At 41.2% G+C, this 17,702-nt stretch overlaps 2 protein-coding genes across 5 annotated transcripts in view; one reads left to right on the top strand and one right to left on the bottom strand.

Moving 5' to 3' along the window:
• The first annotated feature begins 2,929 nt into the window (after window positions 1-2,929).
• yars1 (tyrosyl-tRNA synthetase 1) lies at window positions 2,930-9,809 on the top strand. Its single transcript, XM_085261906.1, has 14 exons — window positions 2,930-3,079; window positions 3,645-3,718; window positions 3,802-3,948; window positions 4,037-4,212; window positions 4,330-4,459; window positions 6,485-6,565; window positions 7,521-7,613; window positions 7,728-7,863; window positions 7,976-8,061; window positions 8,150-8,285; window positions 8,374-8,492; window positions 8,581-8,774; window positions 8,873-9,014; window positions 9,129-9,809. Exons 2-14 carry the CDS (start codon window positions 3,662-3,664, stop codon window positions 9,237-9,239), a joined length of 1,608 nt encoding a protein of 535 aa, XP_085118032.1. The 5' UTR covers window positions 2,930-3,079; window positions 3,645-3,661; the 3' UTR covers window positions 9,240-9,809.
• Window positions 9,810-9,864: 55 nt separating this feature from the next.
• nhsl3 (NHS like 3) overlaps window positions 9,865-17,702 on the bottom strand; it is a 39,423-nt gene continuing 31,585 nt past the window's right edge. For 3 of the 4 annotated variants that reach the window (XM_085261902.1, XM_085261904.1, XM_085261905.1), the window contains 5 exons: window positions 15,867-15,974; window positions 15,611-15,774; window positions 15,330-15,500; window positions 11,762-15,197; window positions 9,865-11,383 (listed from right to left, as the gene is read on the bottom strand). In XM_085261902.1, the coding sequence (XP_085118028.1) occupies window positions 11,343-11,383; window positions 11,762-15,197; window positions 15,330-15,500; window positions 15,611-15,774; window positions 15,867-15,974 (3,920 nt within the window). In that variant the 3' untranslated portion in view covers window positions 9,865-11,342. The remainder of the gene's footprint in view (window positions 11,384-11,761; window positions 15,198-15,329; window positions 15,501-15,610; window positions 15,775-15,866; window positions 15,975-17,702) is intronic. The other variant, XM_085261903.1, reaches the window with a different exon arrangement.

The raw sequence follows: 17,702 nt of genomic DNA, 5'->3' as shown, positions 1-17,702 counted from the left end.
GAAGTGTACCTCTGGTGCAAATTACTGACCTCTGTCATCATTTTAGGTGGGGGAACTTGCACAATCGGTGGCTGACTAAATACTTTTTTGCCCCACTGTATGTGAATTATATAATGTTAAATTACTATTAAACAAATGACTAAGTATTTTAGGCTTTAGTTTACTTCAGCCATATTCCATATAAATCAGGTATCATACAAAAATAACAATAGTTTCAAATACAGTCATGACAATAAAAGAATATGACTTTAAGGACTTAACAACATTACTTCAGTTATAGTGCACCAACACCTGTTATAGCACTAAGGGAACACTGAATGACCTGGTGGTTTTTGTCCATAAAACTACTCATCTAAGATTATCACAAAGTAAAAGATCTCTCAGCAAAATTATGCAACATTTTAGGCACTACTGCCCCGATCAAATCAGTGAGCTGGGATTTCTTATTCTAAACAGGAACTACTGTTACAGTTACTGGTGCCCCACACAACAACTCAATGTCCACTATGTGAAGGAGCCAAACACATGCCTTCTCCTCTCATTAACTGAGATAAACTGCTGGCATATTTGTTTTACATCTATACTGTCCAGTCTCTCCTGGTGGACATGGCATACAGCAGCATTGTTTAATCTCATTTGAGTCATTGTTAACCGTAGCCATCTTTTTAGTCTTCTGAGAGCACTGAAGCTTCTTTCAGCCTCAGTACCTGGGTTTTATCCTCAGATTAAAATTATTATTATGTGCTTGATGTGCCTCACCTTTGGCCCTGGCTCTTCCCCTCTGACTGCACTAGGACATATTGCCACCTGATAAAATAACACATTGATTCGTGCCATATAAAAAGTGAGACATGTCAATTCAGATTCTTTGTCAAATGTACACTAATGAATATATTTACATCAGCAGCCTAACAATTGTTATGATAATAAATACTAGTTAATCTATAGCACCAAATCATCAGTCAGTCACCTGTGACCTCGCCTCTTCACCTCTGTCCGAGCTACAACATGGCAGAGCTGCCTCTGTCACCTGATAAATAACAGTGAGACATTCCAAATACATGCAGTCACACATGTGCTTCAAATACAGTCATGAACCAACAAGTCATCATCCAATTCCACCTGTGATCTTGTATCACCATTACTCTCTGAGCTCTGTGTTGGTTCTTCTGTCACCTGACAAATAGGACAAACATGACAATAAGAATAAAATGTGCAGCTGCTTCAGTGTTTCTGTCAATTTGTGCAGATCTTGACTCATCAGTAATGTTTGTAGGGTGAGTGCATTTGTAAAACAATTTGTGCAAACTGCACTACAAGGTGGAATATTTGTAAAATCATGACTACCTCATGATATATTGTCTCAAAAATTAACCCTGTGAATATGTCAGTGCCATTAGGATGAAATTATTGTGTCACCAACATTTTAACGTTAGACGTATAATTTTAACAGCCTCTGTAAACTAATATCCTGGCTGCTCGAGGCTGCCGTTTTCTCTGACAGTTTCAATCAAAATTAGAAATGCTACTCTGAGACTGAGAGAACTAATAGTGCCGCCTGTTGTGCAGTTAGTTTCCAAAACACGTTATTCATGGCTACATACAATTTTAGACTGATGTGGGCCAAAGCCTAGCATAGCCTGTAACGTTATTATGACGGACACATTTTATGAGTGAACTTGACTTTAAGTGACTTACAGGTTTCTTTGAAAAATACTTTATTATATCCAGGTTCTTCCTTTTTGCTGCCATCCTGCTCTCCTCCTTGCAGGTCCTCACTGCGCAGGCTTGCCGCTGCTAAAACTAAACAGAGCTCCCTGAAAGGCACAGCCAATCACATTGGCCATATTTGTCACATGACGTAGGACTCTTTCTGCACCACTGGGTGAATGAGACGTTGACAGATCGTTTTTTTTTCTTTCTATCGGGTTTGTTTTTCTTTACTCGAAGAGGTCAAATTATTGGTGGGGACAATTCAATAATCGCTGGACATGTCCCTTCCGTTCATGCCAAATCTACGCCCTTGGGGTCCGCCTCTTTCTTGCTCCAGAAACAGTTCACTAAAAGTCAAGGGTGACATTGGTCATACACACAACACACCGAGTGCCTTAGTGACAGGAGGGTCTGGAGCACTTTTAAAACGCACCCAAGAAATCCTGGAGGTGACTGAAATTCAAATTCCAACAGCAGAATGAGTTCTTAATTTTACTACAAGCACAGATCTAAAAGTGGCAGAGTGAACTCTTTAGGCCCTTTAGACTTATCTGACAAGAGAAAGAATTGAGTCTAAGCAAATATTCAGATGTCAGAAACTTTAGTAGACCAGTTTTACTTGGAACGCTTCTCTGTTCATTCATATATCTGTCTTGCGTAAAAAAAAAAAGTGCGTAAAAAGCTTCCTACAGTCCTAACAAGGACTGTTTTTTGTTTGTTTTGTTTTGTTTTTTAAAGAGGAGGAATCTTTCAGGTTCTACTGCTACTGCCTTGGGTGTCAGCGACTCTTCTCTGGTGCATTGAACTATTGCCAGCATTTCCCCAACAATCCATCAACCTCTGGCCACCCTGGGAGAAAAAAAAGAGTTTGTTTGCCATTGTCTTTAAATTATTAAGTATCACAATTGTAATTAGATCATAATTACCTGATCACTCCCAAGATTTTCTCTGAAATGCTTGACAAGAGTAGAAGAAAAAATTAGAATATAAGTGAGTACTGTACTCTGACAGGAATTAAACTTTCAGTTTCAGACAACGATTAGACAATTCTTAAAAACAAACAAACAAACAAACCAAATAACAAGTGGACAGAGCCTTTTAACACTTAACTTTTAACACTCTGATCATTATATGAAATGTAATGATTTATCATCGTTGTTTTTCCAATAAATCTCATTTCCTAGTGTAAGGATGTTGGAGGGCAAAAAAGAAAAAAGTTTTACCAACCGGTAGGACCTGCACTCTGAACTCGATTACTTCCGCCTAGAATCGATAGCAGAGCGGAGGCTGTCGCTGATGCAACACTGACCGGTCCGTTCAGCCGGTTTCTCTCACCCAGGACTCTTTGAAAGGAGACGGTTTTGAGGTAAGTCGGCTACTGTGCAGTGTGATTTTACCGTAGAACGATATTGCTGTGAGATAAACAAAAAAAATGTAGCAATTAGAAAAAAGCAGCTGAATCGATTATAACCACAGGAGATAGGTAACGTTAGCTGCACATGGTTTTCTCGCTAATTAGATCCTTCATTCATCGGTGGAAGTTAGCTAAATTTATAGGCTACATGCTGAATTTTAGCAAATTTACCGGGGAAAGATGTGCTTTTTCATTTTTATTTTTGGGTTAATTGCGTCTTTTTCAAAACTACCGTTATGTTCATTGGCTAGCCTGCACAGCCTATGGAGCATCAAAGTGAAGTTTATTACATGAATACGGCTTATAGACAGCAAACTGAGCTGCAGTATTTTTAATTTTTTAAAACGCGCAAAATCTATATGCATTACTGTTTTGTTTCAGTGGAAAAAAACATGGCAGTCAGGCGAATGTTAGTCATACCTGTCTGTAGCCAAGATCAACAATAAACCGAAAGCAATTTAACTGGAACTCCCTTATTAAGAACCCCAGGAGGATGACCACTGTGCTTGTGTTACAGTCGGAGTACCCAGCGCCATGGCAGATCAGCTGAGTCCAGATGAGAAATTTAACCTCATCACCAGGAACCTCCAGGTGGGACACGCAGGCAGCTGCTCATTGTTACTGGAGCATACAGGTCACACTCACATGTTTCTGCTCGTGTGTGTGTATTGCAGGAGGTCCTTGGAGAGGAGAAGGTGAAGCAGGTCCTTCAGGAGAGAGCGCTCAGGGTTTACTGGGGCACAGCAACCACTGGCAAACCCCACGTAGCTTACTTTGTCCCCATGTCTAAGATAGCAGACTTCCTCAAAGCTGGATGTGAGGTGGGTGTGGCAGAGCTGACTATGGTTTTATTTGTAGTTGCTATTAAATTAAAACAGCCTTTTTACTCCCTCTTCTACCTTTCCTTAGGTCACTGTTCTGTTTGCAGACTTGCATGCTTACCTAGACAACATGAAAGCTCCCTGGGAGCTGCTGGAGCTCAGGGTCAAATACTATGAGCAGGTTATCAAGGCCATGCTGGAGAGCATCAGTGTGCCTCTGGATAAACTCAAGTTTGTCAAAGGAACTGACTTCCAGCTCAGCAGGTCTGTTTGCTGATTCAGAGGCTGATCTGACATCCACTCGTTCAACTTTACAGTCTCTTAAAACTTGCCTGTAGCTGCAGCTCATACTGAACATGTAGGTGTTACCATGTTTTCCAGGGAGTACACTCTGGATGTGTACCGCCTGTCCTCCATGGTGACAGAGCACGATGCTAAGAAGGCTGGAGCTGAGGTGGTGAAACAGGTGGAGCATCCTCTCCTGAGTGGTCTGCTGTACCCCGGCCTACAGGTAGTAATGCTGTTCATAGAATTGAGACGCTGGTGTCATCACACTGTGACAATGCAGTAGTTGAAGTTTCTCAGATGTGTCCGTGTCACAGCTTAGTATTATTCACAGTAGGGCTGCTCAATTAATCGAATTTTAATCACGATTACGATCTGGGCTTTCAACGATCATTAAAAATGACTGAGCCGATTATTGGCCCCTCCCTCATTTATCCGCGACACCTTAAAGGCCGGTCCGTGGGGCATAAACCGGTCCGTGGCGCAAAAAAGGGTGGAGACCGCTGATTAAGAGGACCCGAGGGAAGCTCGGAAAGCTAAGCAGAAGTTATTTGGAGAGGAGAGTGACTGCTGTTGGTTGAAAAGAGAGGTAAAAAAAACTTCAGTGGTGTTGCACACTATTTTATATTATTTTTTAAAGTCATTATTCAATACGTTGTCATCGTTAACCCTTTAAAGCCGGTCAGAGCAGCACGCTCCGTTTTGTGTAACCTTTTTAAATCCCTGTAGAACCTGAACCATGTAAGCTAGCGCAATAATTTGTTTTGCATATGAAACCGGAGGAGTTGTACTTACATCTGATGCCATCAGCTTGTCCTCGGTCATGGTTTCCTTCCACATAAAGCTTTGCAAAAATTGCATAAAAAGCGCTTGCAGGAACAAAAACGTAATATTCCAGAAACACGCTTTGTGATCCGATCAGCTGTTCATAACACTTCCCACAGTGAAACGGAGTCAGCAGTGTTGCCAACTCCTCAGTAAGGAAAATCGCTATTGGTTGTCCTAAAAGTCGCTAGAAGTCGCTAAATGACGTCATCGCCAAATTTGCATAATAGGTCATGCTAATCTAATTGTAACCTATGTTGTTGGAGAGAGAAATAACATCGTGGAAGAGACATAAAGTGAGTAAAAAACGTCCTAAATGCATTTAGAATTTATTTAGAACTACAAATTAAATTTCTTTTAGCAATTATTGTTTTTTTTAATGTCACAATTCCAACCCTGCTCCTTTACCCGGGCTTGGACCGGCAAAAGTGACCCGAAATAGGCACTCTGGTGGAGTTACTTTGTGTGTGTGTGTTTATAAGTAGTTTTAAACCTTGTGATCCACAAAACAGCATAAGAGTAAAAGAAGAACTGACTGCGTCACAGCACCCGCTACTTGTTGAGAGTAAAAGCAATAAGGGCTTTCACGTCTTTTTTTTAGCGGGTCTGAAAACTTGCTAAATATAGCGACAAAGTTGGCAACACTGGAAGTCGCGAACTATCGCATGTGCGCCATTTCCTGCCCGAAACCGGAAGTGACGTCATTTTCGCGGAAATGTAGTTTTTTACTTGTAGGCCTTAATTGCCTATGCTGGTGTTTTTATAAGTCATGTTTGACTCTATACTTTTCTGAATAGTTTCTGTGATGCTTAGAACTCGAATTGTACTGCTGGAAATGGTTTATTTTGATGCACCTGCTGTTTTCTTTGCAAATTTGCATCATAGGATTGTTTTTTCGTTTTTCCCTGCAGTATATAAAAATTGGTGTATCTCCAAAATAAAACTATGAAGACACTCAAAATAAATTTCCTGTTGTTGTAAACTATTTTTTGCAACTTTTTTTGTATTTCAAGTTTTGAGGGATAAACCTCTTAAATTTCTCCAAGTAGAAATATATGTAAACAAAACAAAAAACAAAAACGATTTTCAATTTTTTTGTAGTTTATTGTACTTTTTTGCAATTAATGTAATTACTATGGACTTAATGCATACATATTATTACAATATGGGCTATAACAGTTGTATTGATGTATAGCAACTTGAAATGCTCCCACAAATGGCACTACAACATGTAAAAAAAAAAAAAATAATAATAATATAAGCTCTGGCGGACTTGGTTCTATAGTAGGTCGTAAGGGTTAAATAAATATCGTCAAATAATCGAGATCTCAATTTCAGTGAAAATAATCGTGATTATCATTTTTGCCATAATCGAGCAGCCCTAATTCACAGTAACTGTATCTTGTGTTTTTCCTCATGCCCTCAGGCTCTGGATGAGGAGTATTTGAAAGTGGATGCTCAGTTTGGAGGTGTTGACCAGAGGAAGATTTTCACTCTGGCAGAGAAGGTATCCTACACCTTTGCACATTTACAGAGGTTTTTCCTTTAGTTTTAGCTCAAGTCCTCTGCAGCCTCCCAGCAGCGCACAGCTGCTAATGACTCTTTAGTCATTAGCAGCACTAATGTACTGGATTCCTTTGAATCCAGTACATTAGTGCTGTGACTTATCATACCTTCCACAATAACACTGGTATATCTTGTGAAACTGGTGATATAGTGATGCATTTCTGTTTGCTAGTGTGGGCAGCAATGGCGAGAGATATAAAAATATCTCTTATAATATATAAGATGAGGAAAATAGTGGACAATACCTCCCACCCACTCCATGACGTGCTGGCTAGTCACAGGAGCACGTTCAACGAGAGACTGAGATTCCACAAATGCACCACCGAGTGACAAAAGAAATCATTCCTGCTTGTGGCTTATATCCCAGTACAACTCGTCCATCTAAGGCACAGTACAAAGTCAATAGTTACACCCTTTTTAAACATGTTCTAAAGTGAAAGTAACAAATAAACCAACTTTACTGGTTAGAGTTAACTGTCAGTCATATATATTTCATCTCTGTGATATTCTGGATATTCATAATTGAGCTATTTGTATATATTATATTACATCCAGAGAGGAATGGGAAGTTCATTTACTTTCCTCTTCCTGCACTCTTATGAATGTAGTGTGCTGTAGGGATTACTTTTTTAACCCCGAAGTTAGCCTGACTTTGATGCTTCAAAGGTCGTGGTGCTCTCACAAAAAGCCAAACGAGTTTTTCTGTTATAGAAGATGTAGAACATTTATTCTGTTATTATCAGAGCGTCAGATCCAGTTCTTTACCTTTCTGAGAATTTTAAGGTTTTCTCTCATGTCAGCTTCTATATTTAGTTACATATGAAAGTGTGATAACAGACTAGTACAGAATTGATAACGTTCAGCTGTTCAAGCTTTTAACCTGTGTTGTTCGGCAGTACCTGCCCTCTCTCGGCTACGCTAAACGTGCCCACCTGATGAACCCGATGGTGCCGGGGCTGACGGGGGCTAAGATGAGCTCTTCAGAAGAGGTAAGGTCATATAAACTTAGTTTGTCATGGAAGGAAGTGATTGGAGTTCAAGATTTTGACGGGAAATTTTCTCAACACTCCGTCCATCTTCATTTTATCTGTTTTTGCTTCCAGGAATCGAAAATCGATCTCCTGGACTCCAAAGAGGATGTAAAGAAGAAGCTGAAGAAGGCTTTCTGTGAGCCGGGCAACATCCAGAACAATGGAGTTCTCTCTTTTGTCAAATATGTCCTCTTCCCTCTACGAGGAGGTAGAAACAATTTTTCAATCTCTTCCTGCAACCTGGCTTCAGACTTCCTTTTTTTTCGGCAAATCAATTTGAATAATCAAATGAGTTGATCATTTGTACTGTTGTGTTTCAGTGTTCTCCATCAAGAGAGATGCAAAGTGGGGCGGAGACAAAGTTTACAGTGTGTTTGAGGAAGTGGAGAAGGACTTCGTTGCAGAGGTGAAGGACGCCTTAACTGGTTTATTTGAACAATGAAGTCTTCCCGTAACGAGCTCTGGTTTAACCTGTAGTTAACTGCTGTTTATAGATGATCCACCCTGGAGACCTGAAGGCCTCTGTGGAGGATGCACTAAATGAGCTACTGGAGCCAATTAGAAAGAAGTTCGAGTCTCCTGAGCTCCGTAAACTTACCAGCAACGCCTATCCTGATCCCTCAAAGACAAGTCAGTGTCAAACCGTGTGGCTGCTGTGGCTTAAAGCGGGAGTGGCTTCATACTGAGACTTAATGCTGTCTTACTTGTGTGTTATTAGAAGCAGGAGGGAAGGGCGTTAAGGCCGGAGGAGGAGGAGATGGTGGTGGAGGAGAGGACAATGAGCTGGCTCCATCCAGACTGGACATCAGAGTGGGAAAGATCCTCAGTGTGGAGAAGGTAAGTTATTGTCATTTCATTATAATCAGAACTTTTACATCATTGGATAATCACTGTGGAACTTAAAAATAATTTCCCCCCTCTGTAGCATCCAGACGCTGAGTCTCTGTACCTGGAGAAGATCGATGTAGGAGAGCCTGAGCCGAGGACGGTAGTCAGTGGGCTGGTGGCCTACATTTCACAGGAGGACCTGCAGGACAGACTGGTGTTGGTGCTGTGCAATCTGAAACCCCAGAAGATGCGTGGGATCGAGTCTCAAGCCATGCTGCTGTGTGCCTCTATGTGAGTTTCATTTTTGGGGGCTGGGTTGTTTTGTTTTTTTGCACAAAGTGAAATTTAGCTTAAATTTCCAACTCCTCCGATCTCTGTTTGTTTTCCAGTGAGGGCGAGCCCAGAAAGGTGGAGCCTCTGGATCCTCCAGAAGGTTCGTTGCCAGGGGACAGGGTCTTTGTGGAAGGGTATGAGTCAGGCAAGCCAGATGATAGACTTAACCCAAAGAAGAAGGTGTGGGAGAAACTCCAGGTATGTTTCTTTATGTATGTTTAACGTTAAACCGCTGTATTTTTTCCCCCTCTACTAAAGAGCTAACATTTAAAGTACAGACTATAAAATCATGTGTGTTATCTGGTATTTTAGGTTGACCTAAAGATATCAGACGAGTGTGTAGCTCAGTGGAAAGACAAGCAGCTGATGACCAAACTGGGGCAGATCACATGTAAGACGCTCAAAGGAGGGAACATCAGTTAAACACGCAAACGCTGAAGCTGCTCCTGCTCGCCACAGCAACAGTACTTCCATCGAGTCGCCATGGCAGCAGCATCGAGCTTCATCTGGATGTTTCCTGAAGAGTGACGGCACATGATGCCTTGTGTCTTACATGTTTTAAACTCTCTTAGACAAATTCTGAAAACCTGATTCATTACTTTTCCTTTCTTTGAAGTTGTACACATATGGGGGAAGAAAGGGCCTTTTCAGTTAAAGGACTCTGGTCTTTATAGCTTATTCGTGGAAGTAGCCAATGAAAAATATCTCGGGTTTCCTAAAAGGGACTGAACGTTTCCTTAGTTACCTGTTTTACTGTTTGCCTTCATGGTAAATGTGAACATCAGGACTGTGGCCAATCTGCCAAATCTGCTTACTAAGCATAGTTTTATGGGTTCCCAACATCCTATGTATCTAAAAATCAATATGCCTTGTACTATATGACGGTTGTATTTTGACTAATGTTGCACAGAAATCCAGATCTGAACATTAGTTGTTATAATCAAACCATGCATCATCATCTCTAATGTGTAATAAACACTGGTTGAAGTCTGAGTGAGAATATCATTTGTGATCCGTGAGAAAGTTTTTGAACTATGAACACAGGAAACAGTTTAATACACTTAAATTTTATTTATAGAAGTAATAACTGCACATATTTCTCTATAATCAGCAAAACAGAGATTTTTTTGACCCTGTGTGAGGAGTCCGTGTAATTCACTCATCAATGATTCTGAGAGGGGGAAAGTTTTGTGCAAATATATTGAGCTGTATTTGTTTTCCACCATAAAAAGGCTTACAGAGTTACAGAACATGTATTAAAGTGGACCCATCGTGCTCAGTTTCAGCTGCATGTCTTTATCAATGGATGAAGTAGTTTGCATGATTCACAGTTCAAAATAATAATGATTTTTTTTTTTTAAAACCCAGGCTTTAATTCATCAACCATCTGAAACAAGTTGTTTTTGTCTCTTTCCCCTCAGTTTAAGCAAACTTTCTCCTGATTGGCTGCTCCTTAACAGGCCTGTGTACTCAGTGCTGTGTGCCTGAGATTCCCCACTCTCACTTACATTAACATCCAAAACTAAAAAATGCCATCTGAAACTGAGGCGTGATGTCTGAGCTTTTGGTTCACAGGGATTACAATAATAGGTCCGCTTTTGAAAACACTGACATCCTGCTCCAGTGTAATGGTCCTCCAGGGCCAGTCACCCCAGTCGTAGCCCTAAAGGTGGTTTTCAGATGAAACAAATTCTTAAATATTTCATATTTGGTAGGAAAAGGTGACTGACAGTGCTACTGGTGAAAACAATCACACATAAATAAATAGGATACTGATGAGCTGGCTTTGCAGTCACCCAAGAATTGCTAAAAAAAAAAGAAAAAAAAAGCATCTACTTGATATTTCACCTACTCCCGTATTTAGATGCTTTTATTCTGTTAAGTCTGAACTATTTAGCATATGTTGTTTACAAAAGTGCATCTCGGGAAAACAAAAACACTGAATTCTTAAGTATGCGGCATCCCTTTTTGACAAATGCTTTCCACACCAAAAAGCGTGAATGATGCTAAGCTCAGTAATTTCTTCACTCAGTCTAAGTAAGGAATGGATATCCTGTCCTACAGTGGATGCTTTTGTCAGACAATATTGCAATATATATAATACAAGAGGAGGGGGAAACAGACCATCTATGTACAGAAATGCTTTTTTTTCGAAGACAAGTCGTTTTCTCTGAGTTGAAATTACAACTACCTAATGGAACCTCTGGGAGGCGATCTAACACAAGCTAAATATTTGCAATTCAGCCAATGTACAGTGCTTCACCCTGAGGGGCCTCAGTAGGACATAAACTATATTTTTAGAAAAATACTCCAGAATAAAGCTATTTTAAGAAATTGGGAGTGATACTTTTTTTTTTTTTTTGCATAAATATTAAGGAAGGCCAATACAGGCTAAGGCTTTTTGGAGGAAATGCACACAAACACTTAGTTAATGTCTCTTAATGCCAGTCAGTCTCTCTTGTGAGTTGTCCTTTTTCTGTTCCTCTGGTATCAGCCTGGTTCTTGTTTAATCACCAAAGAAGTCTTTCAGAACAGTGTTTCAATTGTGTCCGCTGTTACTCTGGTTGCTGGAGGGGGAAGACAAGTGGTGGTTAGACATTATAGCATCACCATAATACAGTTACAGGAACACGCTTGATGAGTATTCCTTCCTAATCTAATCGAATTACTGAGACATGATCACGAGCTTCAGGTTACGGTTAATTAAAGCACATGCTTGCGCATTTAACTGGAGAAAAAAAAAGTCTGTAGGCAAACCAGCAGCATCTGTACTGGGCTTGTGCCAGAGGTGACTCTTATTCTGCAACCTCTGCTTTGCATTCTGCTTTTTCATGGCAAGAGTTGGAAGAGTTATTTATTCATGCTGGTACAGAACAAACCTTGAAGCTGTTGCAAACTCAGCAACAAAAACACCAATGAAGGCACAAATATAATGATAAACTTACTTGTTGTTTCAGACAGGTTTATTCCACTCCTATGTTCTCCTCCTACTACTGCTCCATTCCCTTTGACATTGACCTCCATCTTTGACAAAGAATTCGGAAGACTCGGTGAAGAGTTGATGCTGCTTTGCGTCGGCTTCTTGGCTACAGGTGGAGGAACTTTATCACACTTCACTCCATCAAATGTAAACACAGCAGCCTTGGATTGATCGGACACTTGCATGAGCTCAGCTGCCAAGCTTTGCTTTAGATTTGCCTGAGCGTCAGGGGATGAGGCAGTCTCTATGACAACCTTTTTTGTGCTCCTAGAGAAGATAAAGCTAGCAGTAGAAGCTGGAGACTTGTGCATGTCATATCCTTCGTGTGATTTCCGTGGCAAAGCTCCTGGGTCACTGACGCAGCTGTATGTCGATGATTTCACACCCAGTTTGGAGGGCAGACCATCTCTTGAAGACATTGCTGCAGTTTTCATTCGTATGGCTTCCTGTAAGCGCATTGAAGGACTGGTCATTGTCACAGAGGATGATTTAATGGCCTGAGGGGGAGATTTCAGTGACAAAGACTTGCGGATGGGTTTTTGAGGAATGTTTTGAGATCCTTGGATAGAAACTGGGGAATTATCCTTAACTGGTGCTTCCTCATTTGTGGACTTGTCCTCTGGCGGACTTTGCACCTGATCTTCGGTCATGTTGACTGATCTCAGGCGAACCATTTGAAGCAGGGAAGGGGTGACAAGAGGTATGTTAGCATCCTCTTTGGGAATGGGAACACTTTTGTGGCGGGAGAGGAGCTCCTTGGTCCTGGCATCTCGATTTGCTAGGCTGGAATGTCTTCTGAAATTAACTCCATGAGTTAAATTATCTGACGGTAGAGGAGGCGCTACAGGCACAGTCAGAGCTGAAAACTGAGTACTGATGGACACAGGGGGATCTTCAATTTGCAGAGAACCTCGCTTCTGGAAACTGCCGGGAGGATCTACAGCTGTGTTTGGTACTGGGCTTTCTGCTCTTTTCATACTTGGTATAAGAGGCGATTCCACTGGTGGAGGCAATACAGTCTCTAAAACAGATGAAGAAATCTCCTCAAAAGCTATAGATTTTGGAACCTGCACGTCAATCACTGGTTCTGTGTCGTTTATAACTGGTTGTGGAACAACTGGGTGCAAATCTGAACTCTGTACAGTCTGCACATTAGGGTTGCCCAACTCTGTGACGCAACCAGCCATCACATCTGGTGCACTGTCGGTTATGATGGATGGAGGAGGAGGTGGAGGAAAGTCAACCTCATCCACTCCATCAAATACAGAGTCCCCTTCCAAAGGAGGTGGTGGAGGTGGCCAGGAGGACTCTACAATGTGGATCTCCTCCTGTACCCTTTGTAAATCATTTGGAGGTGTAGATACTGCTGAGGGAAGTGTTTTCCTTGATAGAGGCGGTGTCGGGTGGTATGCTGGGGGAGGGGTAGGTGGCGGAGAAAACTTATTGATTCTGGGGACCTCTATTGAAAGTGTTTGCATGGACTGGACTTCACTTCTGTCCGTCTCAGCCTTGCTCTCGTCAAATAAAGCTGTCACACCTTTCTCTAAAGACATGTAGTTCTCCACAGATATAGTGACCTCTGCTGTGCCACTCGTTACATTGTTCTCTTTCTCCACTGACTTCTCCGCCAAGACCATTTCCCCTTTGTGCAGTAGTGTCATGGGTTTCTTCATGACAGGAGGGGGATCTTTCTTTGGAGTTGTCCCTTGACTCTCTGGCTCCTTCATCACAAAGCTACTACTCTGTTCTTGCTGCTGAACATCTACGCTTGCTTTTCTTTTGTCCTGGACGAAAGATGTTTCTTGTTCTGGATATTCCTTACCCTCCTGCACCACATGAACTCTGTCAGGATGCATTGTTGATAGTAACTCAGGCTTTGCTTGAGTTTTGGACAGTTCTATGATAGGTTTGTCTGTAGCTGTTTGAATTTGATCCAAAACCTGCATCTCTTTCCTAGTTTCAGTCTGGGTTCCTGTGTCGTTACTTGTGCTTTCCTGTACTTGTGCTGCTTTTTGTTTAACATTAGGGCAAGGCCCACAGAGGAGCTCCAAGGTGCGTCTGCTGTGGACCCATGTCTCTGGAGGAGGAGGACATGGTGCTTTGACTTTAGGAGGTGGTGGGATGTTCAATAGCTCATTTACTTCCTCTCTAAAAGTTGAGGTATTGTTCTTCAGTGCAAGGTCTTTTGTAGCAACAGTTGGTGAAGATCCCTGTGGAGGCTGATTTGAGCTACACACAGAAACTTCTGTATTGGCAAGCTCAGATGTTCCAGATGATAAAGACGTAACTGAGGATGAAGGAGATGCTGCTGAGGATGAGGCTCGCGACGCTGATCTTTCCGGCTTGACTGGTTTCTTCTTCTGCTTCTCTGGGGAGGTTGGGGAGATCCCTTTTGGAGAAAGTGTTGGCGTGCCACTCTGACTAGAATAACCACTAGATGGAGAAATGGTCCGTTCAAATTTCCCATCCTCTGGTGGAACTTTCTGTGGGGAGGAACTAGATTCTGGAGATAGCCCATCTTCATTTGAAGATGCCTTAGCAGAACTCAGAGGATTGGTGGAAGAATCTGGAGAGCTTGACCTAAGGAAGTTTGATACATCTTCGGGTATCTTAGTGCTATTTGTAGAAACCAACTTTGTCTCATCCTCTGGTACAATATTCTCTCTAGTAAATGTCACCTCCCCAGAAGCAGAGTCATTAAGACTTTTGTTATCCACAATAACCACCCTGGAGTTACCTCTAATCTTATTACTGTGCAGAGAGTTTGATCTACGTGGTGGTGCTGGAGGTTGCTTGGTCTTCATAACTGAAAGGCTACGTTTCTTTTTATTCTTTGCTTCTTCTCCAGCAGCCACCGCCACTGATTCACCAGATTCTGTTGCTGGTCTTGTAACAAGGTTTTCACCTTTACCGCTAGGGCTGCTAATCGCATGAACAGAGCTACGGAAACTAACAAGGTCCTGATCCCCAGCAGTTTGTTTGGTTTGCCCATTTAGACATACTCTCTGTGAAGAGTTACTGCTTTGTGTGCTACCCTTGGAGGACAGTGGGGATGAGTTTGAAATAATGGTCTCAGAAGACTTTGACTCACTCCAGTTTGACCCTGAAGCTGATGTGGCCAGTGTGGAGTCATTGTGATAATGATTTGTCTGGGAAGTGTCACCATCTGATCTTCTGGATAGCAAGGGGCTGACTGCCGAGTCCCCAGATGCCAGGCTGCTTTTGCTTACAGTGCGAACACTGCTGCCATGGTTGACACTGCTGCCATGGTTGACACTGCTGCCACGAGTCCAGCTGGTACTGCGGTCAATCTCAATGAATTCAATCGATGCTGGCATTACAGCATTAGGAATGATTGTAGACAAGTAAGTGGCCTGTGGAGAGATAGACATCACTGGCCCCTGAAAGAAAACAGAAAATGTTTCATATGTAAATGTGACAAATTGCCAATAATCAACTAGGAATTAAAAACAAAGTTCACACAACTAATTTAAAGACAGTTTTCTTATCTAACAGCTTGATTTAATTCCTACCTGGGGTTCCTGGAGGAAATTAAACATTGAAGGAGATAAAGAGGTGGATGTTGTCATGCCAGGTACTGCAAGAGACTTGGGTCTTAGGTTGGAGGTGGGAAAGAGCTGGGAACCAAAGTCCTGGTGGTCCTGGAGATGCTTCCTCACCAGCTCTTCACCTCTGAATGCCTGCTTAGAGTGGAGTGGAGTGGACCATTCTTGAAATATAAAAGGCATATTAAACTTATAACATATATCAAAGCTATTTACAATGAATAGGTTCTTTCTGAATAACTCTTTACCTCCAGCTCTGAAACATGTACCCTTGCTCCCAACTTATTTGCGACTGGAGTCCCATCATCTGTAGAAATGGTGATGACACCTGATGATTGGCTGTTACTGATCTGTGTGTTGACAGAGACCTCAGTAGAAACAAGCGGCTGAAAGGTGGAGTTTCTGTTTAGGCCTGTGAAAAAGGTATATCACTGTTAGCACCATTAGTAACATGGTAATATAGTTTTAGTTCATCATCAACAAAGAACAATACTTTGAGCGTACCAAGTTCTTTCTGGACCTGGTTGGGAATACCCATGATGGTGGTTCTCCTGGTCTTCTTCCTGCTCTTATCTTGTCTTTTGATTGGATTCAGGGGCTTGAATGTAGAACCTGTAAGTAAAAAAACAAAACTTTCACATGTGCACATTTCAGGCTTCAATATTCTTGTCTGATTTTTCGCCGCACATTAAAAACTGAATTGTGAATTCTTTGCTTTGCAGGTTGTGCTGTAGAACTGCCAAAGCCCCATCTCATGTTCATGCTAACTGCTAATTGAAATTCTGTTGACTGTCCTTTATAGTGATTAATTATGGTCATTATGACAAATGTGGCAGCAAATTTCAGGTATTCCCACAACCAGGGAGAAGGAGCAAGTTTATGCTAATCCTTCCTAAGAATCTACTCTTATATTTGCAGCTCTTTAAGGCTCTACCTAAGCTAGATGTTACCACCAACATGCTAGCATGCCTATAATGATTATCCTAGCATAGTAATGGGATGCAAGTATGCGGTTAAAAATCTTCTACTTTTTGGTGTAGCCCATTAGAGTGACAATTAGTACCAAACAGTATGAATAAAATGGATGGAAATGTCATTAGTTTTTCAAGTAATACATAACAGATTCTGGAAAAATAAAAACAAATTTAAGAAAAATACTTAATGCCTAAATAGTCCGAGCTGGCAGCCAGTTTCAGCAGCTTATTCTAAATATGTATGCACATTTTATGATGGCACTCAAGGAAAGGTCAGTGTTTCAACAACATATGTAGGCGCCATGGATATCTATATAGGATTAATGGTAATGTTTCCAGTATGTACTGACATATTTAAGGGAGATGATCAATCTTAGGGCCAGATTGCTGGCATGACTAAAAAAAGTTGTACACTCATTGGACACTTTAATAGTTACATCTTTTGCCTTCAGAACTGCCTTAATTCACAGATTTAACAAAGTGCTAGAAACAAAGATTTTGCTCAGTATTGAAATGATAGCATCATGTAGTTGCTGCAGATGTGCCATGATGCAAATCTCTCACTTCATCATATCCCAGAGGTGCTCTACTGTATTGAAATCTGGTCACTTTAGAGGCTATTTGAGTACAATGAACTCAATTTTATATTAAGGAAATCCATTTTAAATGATTTGTGACATGGAATTTCAACCTCCAGTTGTTGGAAGAAGTGCACATTGTGGTCATAAAGGAATGGACATGGTCAGCAACAATAATCAGCGAGGCTGTGGTACTTAAACAATGATCATTTGGAACTTAGGGGGCAAGAATGTGTGGCAAGAAAATATCCAACACGCCATTATACCACTGCCACCAACCTGAACCACGCTTTCCATGTTATTTATGCCAAATTCTGACCTTCCTAATCCTAATATGGCAGCAGAGATTGAGACTTGAACTTCAGAAGATCATATTGACCATGTCTACATGCCTACATGGAATGCTGTCATATGATTGGTTGATTAGATACTTACTTTAACAAGCAGTTGAACAGGTGCACCCAAAAAAGTGGCCAGTAAGAACAGTGCTTAAATACTGGGAGCAGTGAAATATATTATATATAAAGTAAAATATATTAGGCACTTTTCTTCTCTTGATAATTAAGTTTTTTTTTTGTAAATATATGATCTGAATACCAATTAGACTCCCTGCATGCACACACAGAATGGCACGCTTTCCCCTTCAGCTGTGATGTGTAGAGCTGCTGTGATGTCTTTAGATGTTTAGAACTCTTTGAGTTACAGAAAAAAATCTTCAGCTGTGCATAAGAGTATGTTAGTATGAGTGTGTGTCTGTGTATCGAGTTCCTCCTCCTTTGATTTCACAC

This window comes from Mchenga conophoros, linkage group LG22, assembly GCF_057382185.1.
Source record: "Mchenga conophoros isolate Kocher_MC1m ecotype Shallow Benthic linkage group LG22, M_conophoros_male_GT1.1, whole genome shotgun sequence".
NCBI lineage: Eukaryota > Metazoa > Chordata > Actinopteri > Cichliformes > Cichlidae > Mchenga > Mchenga conophoros.
Note: the sequence above shows the minus strand (reverse complement) of the source record. Positions and strands in the feature narration are given on the sequence as shown.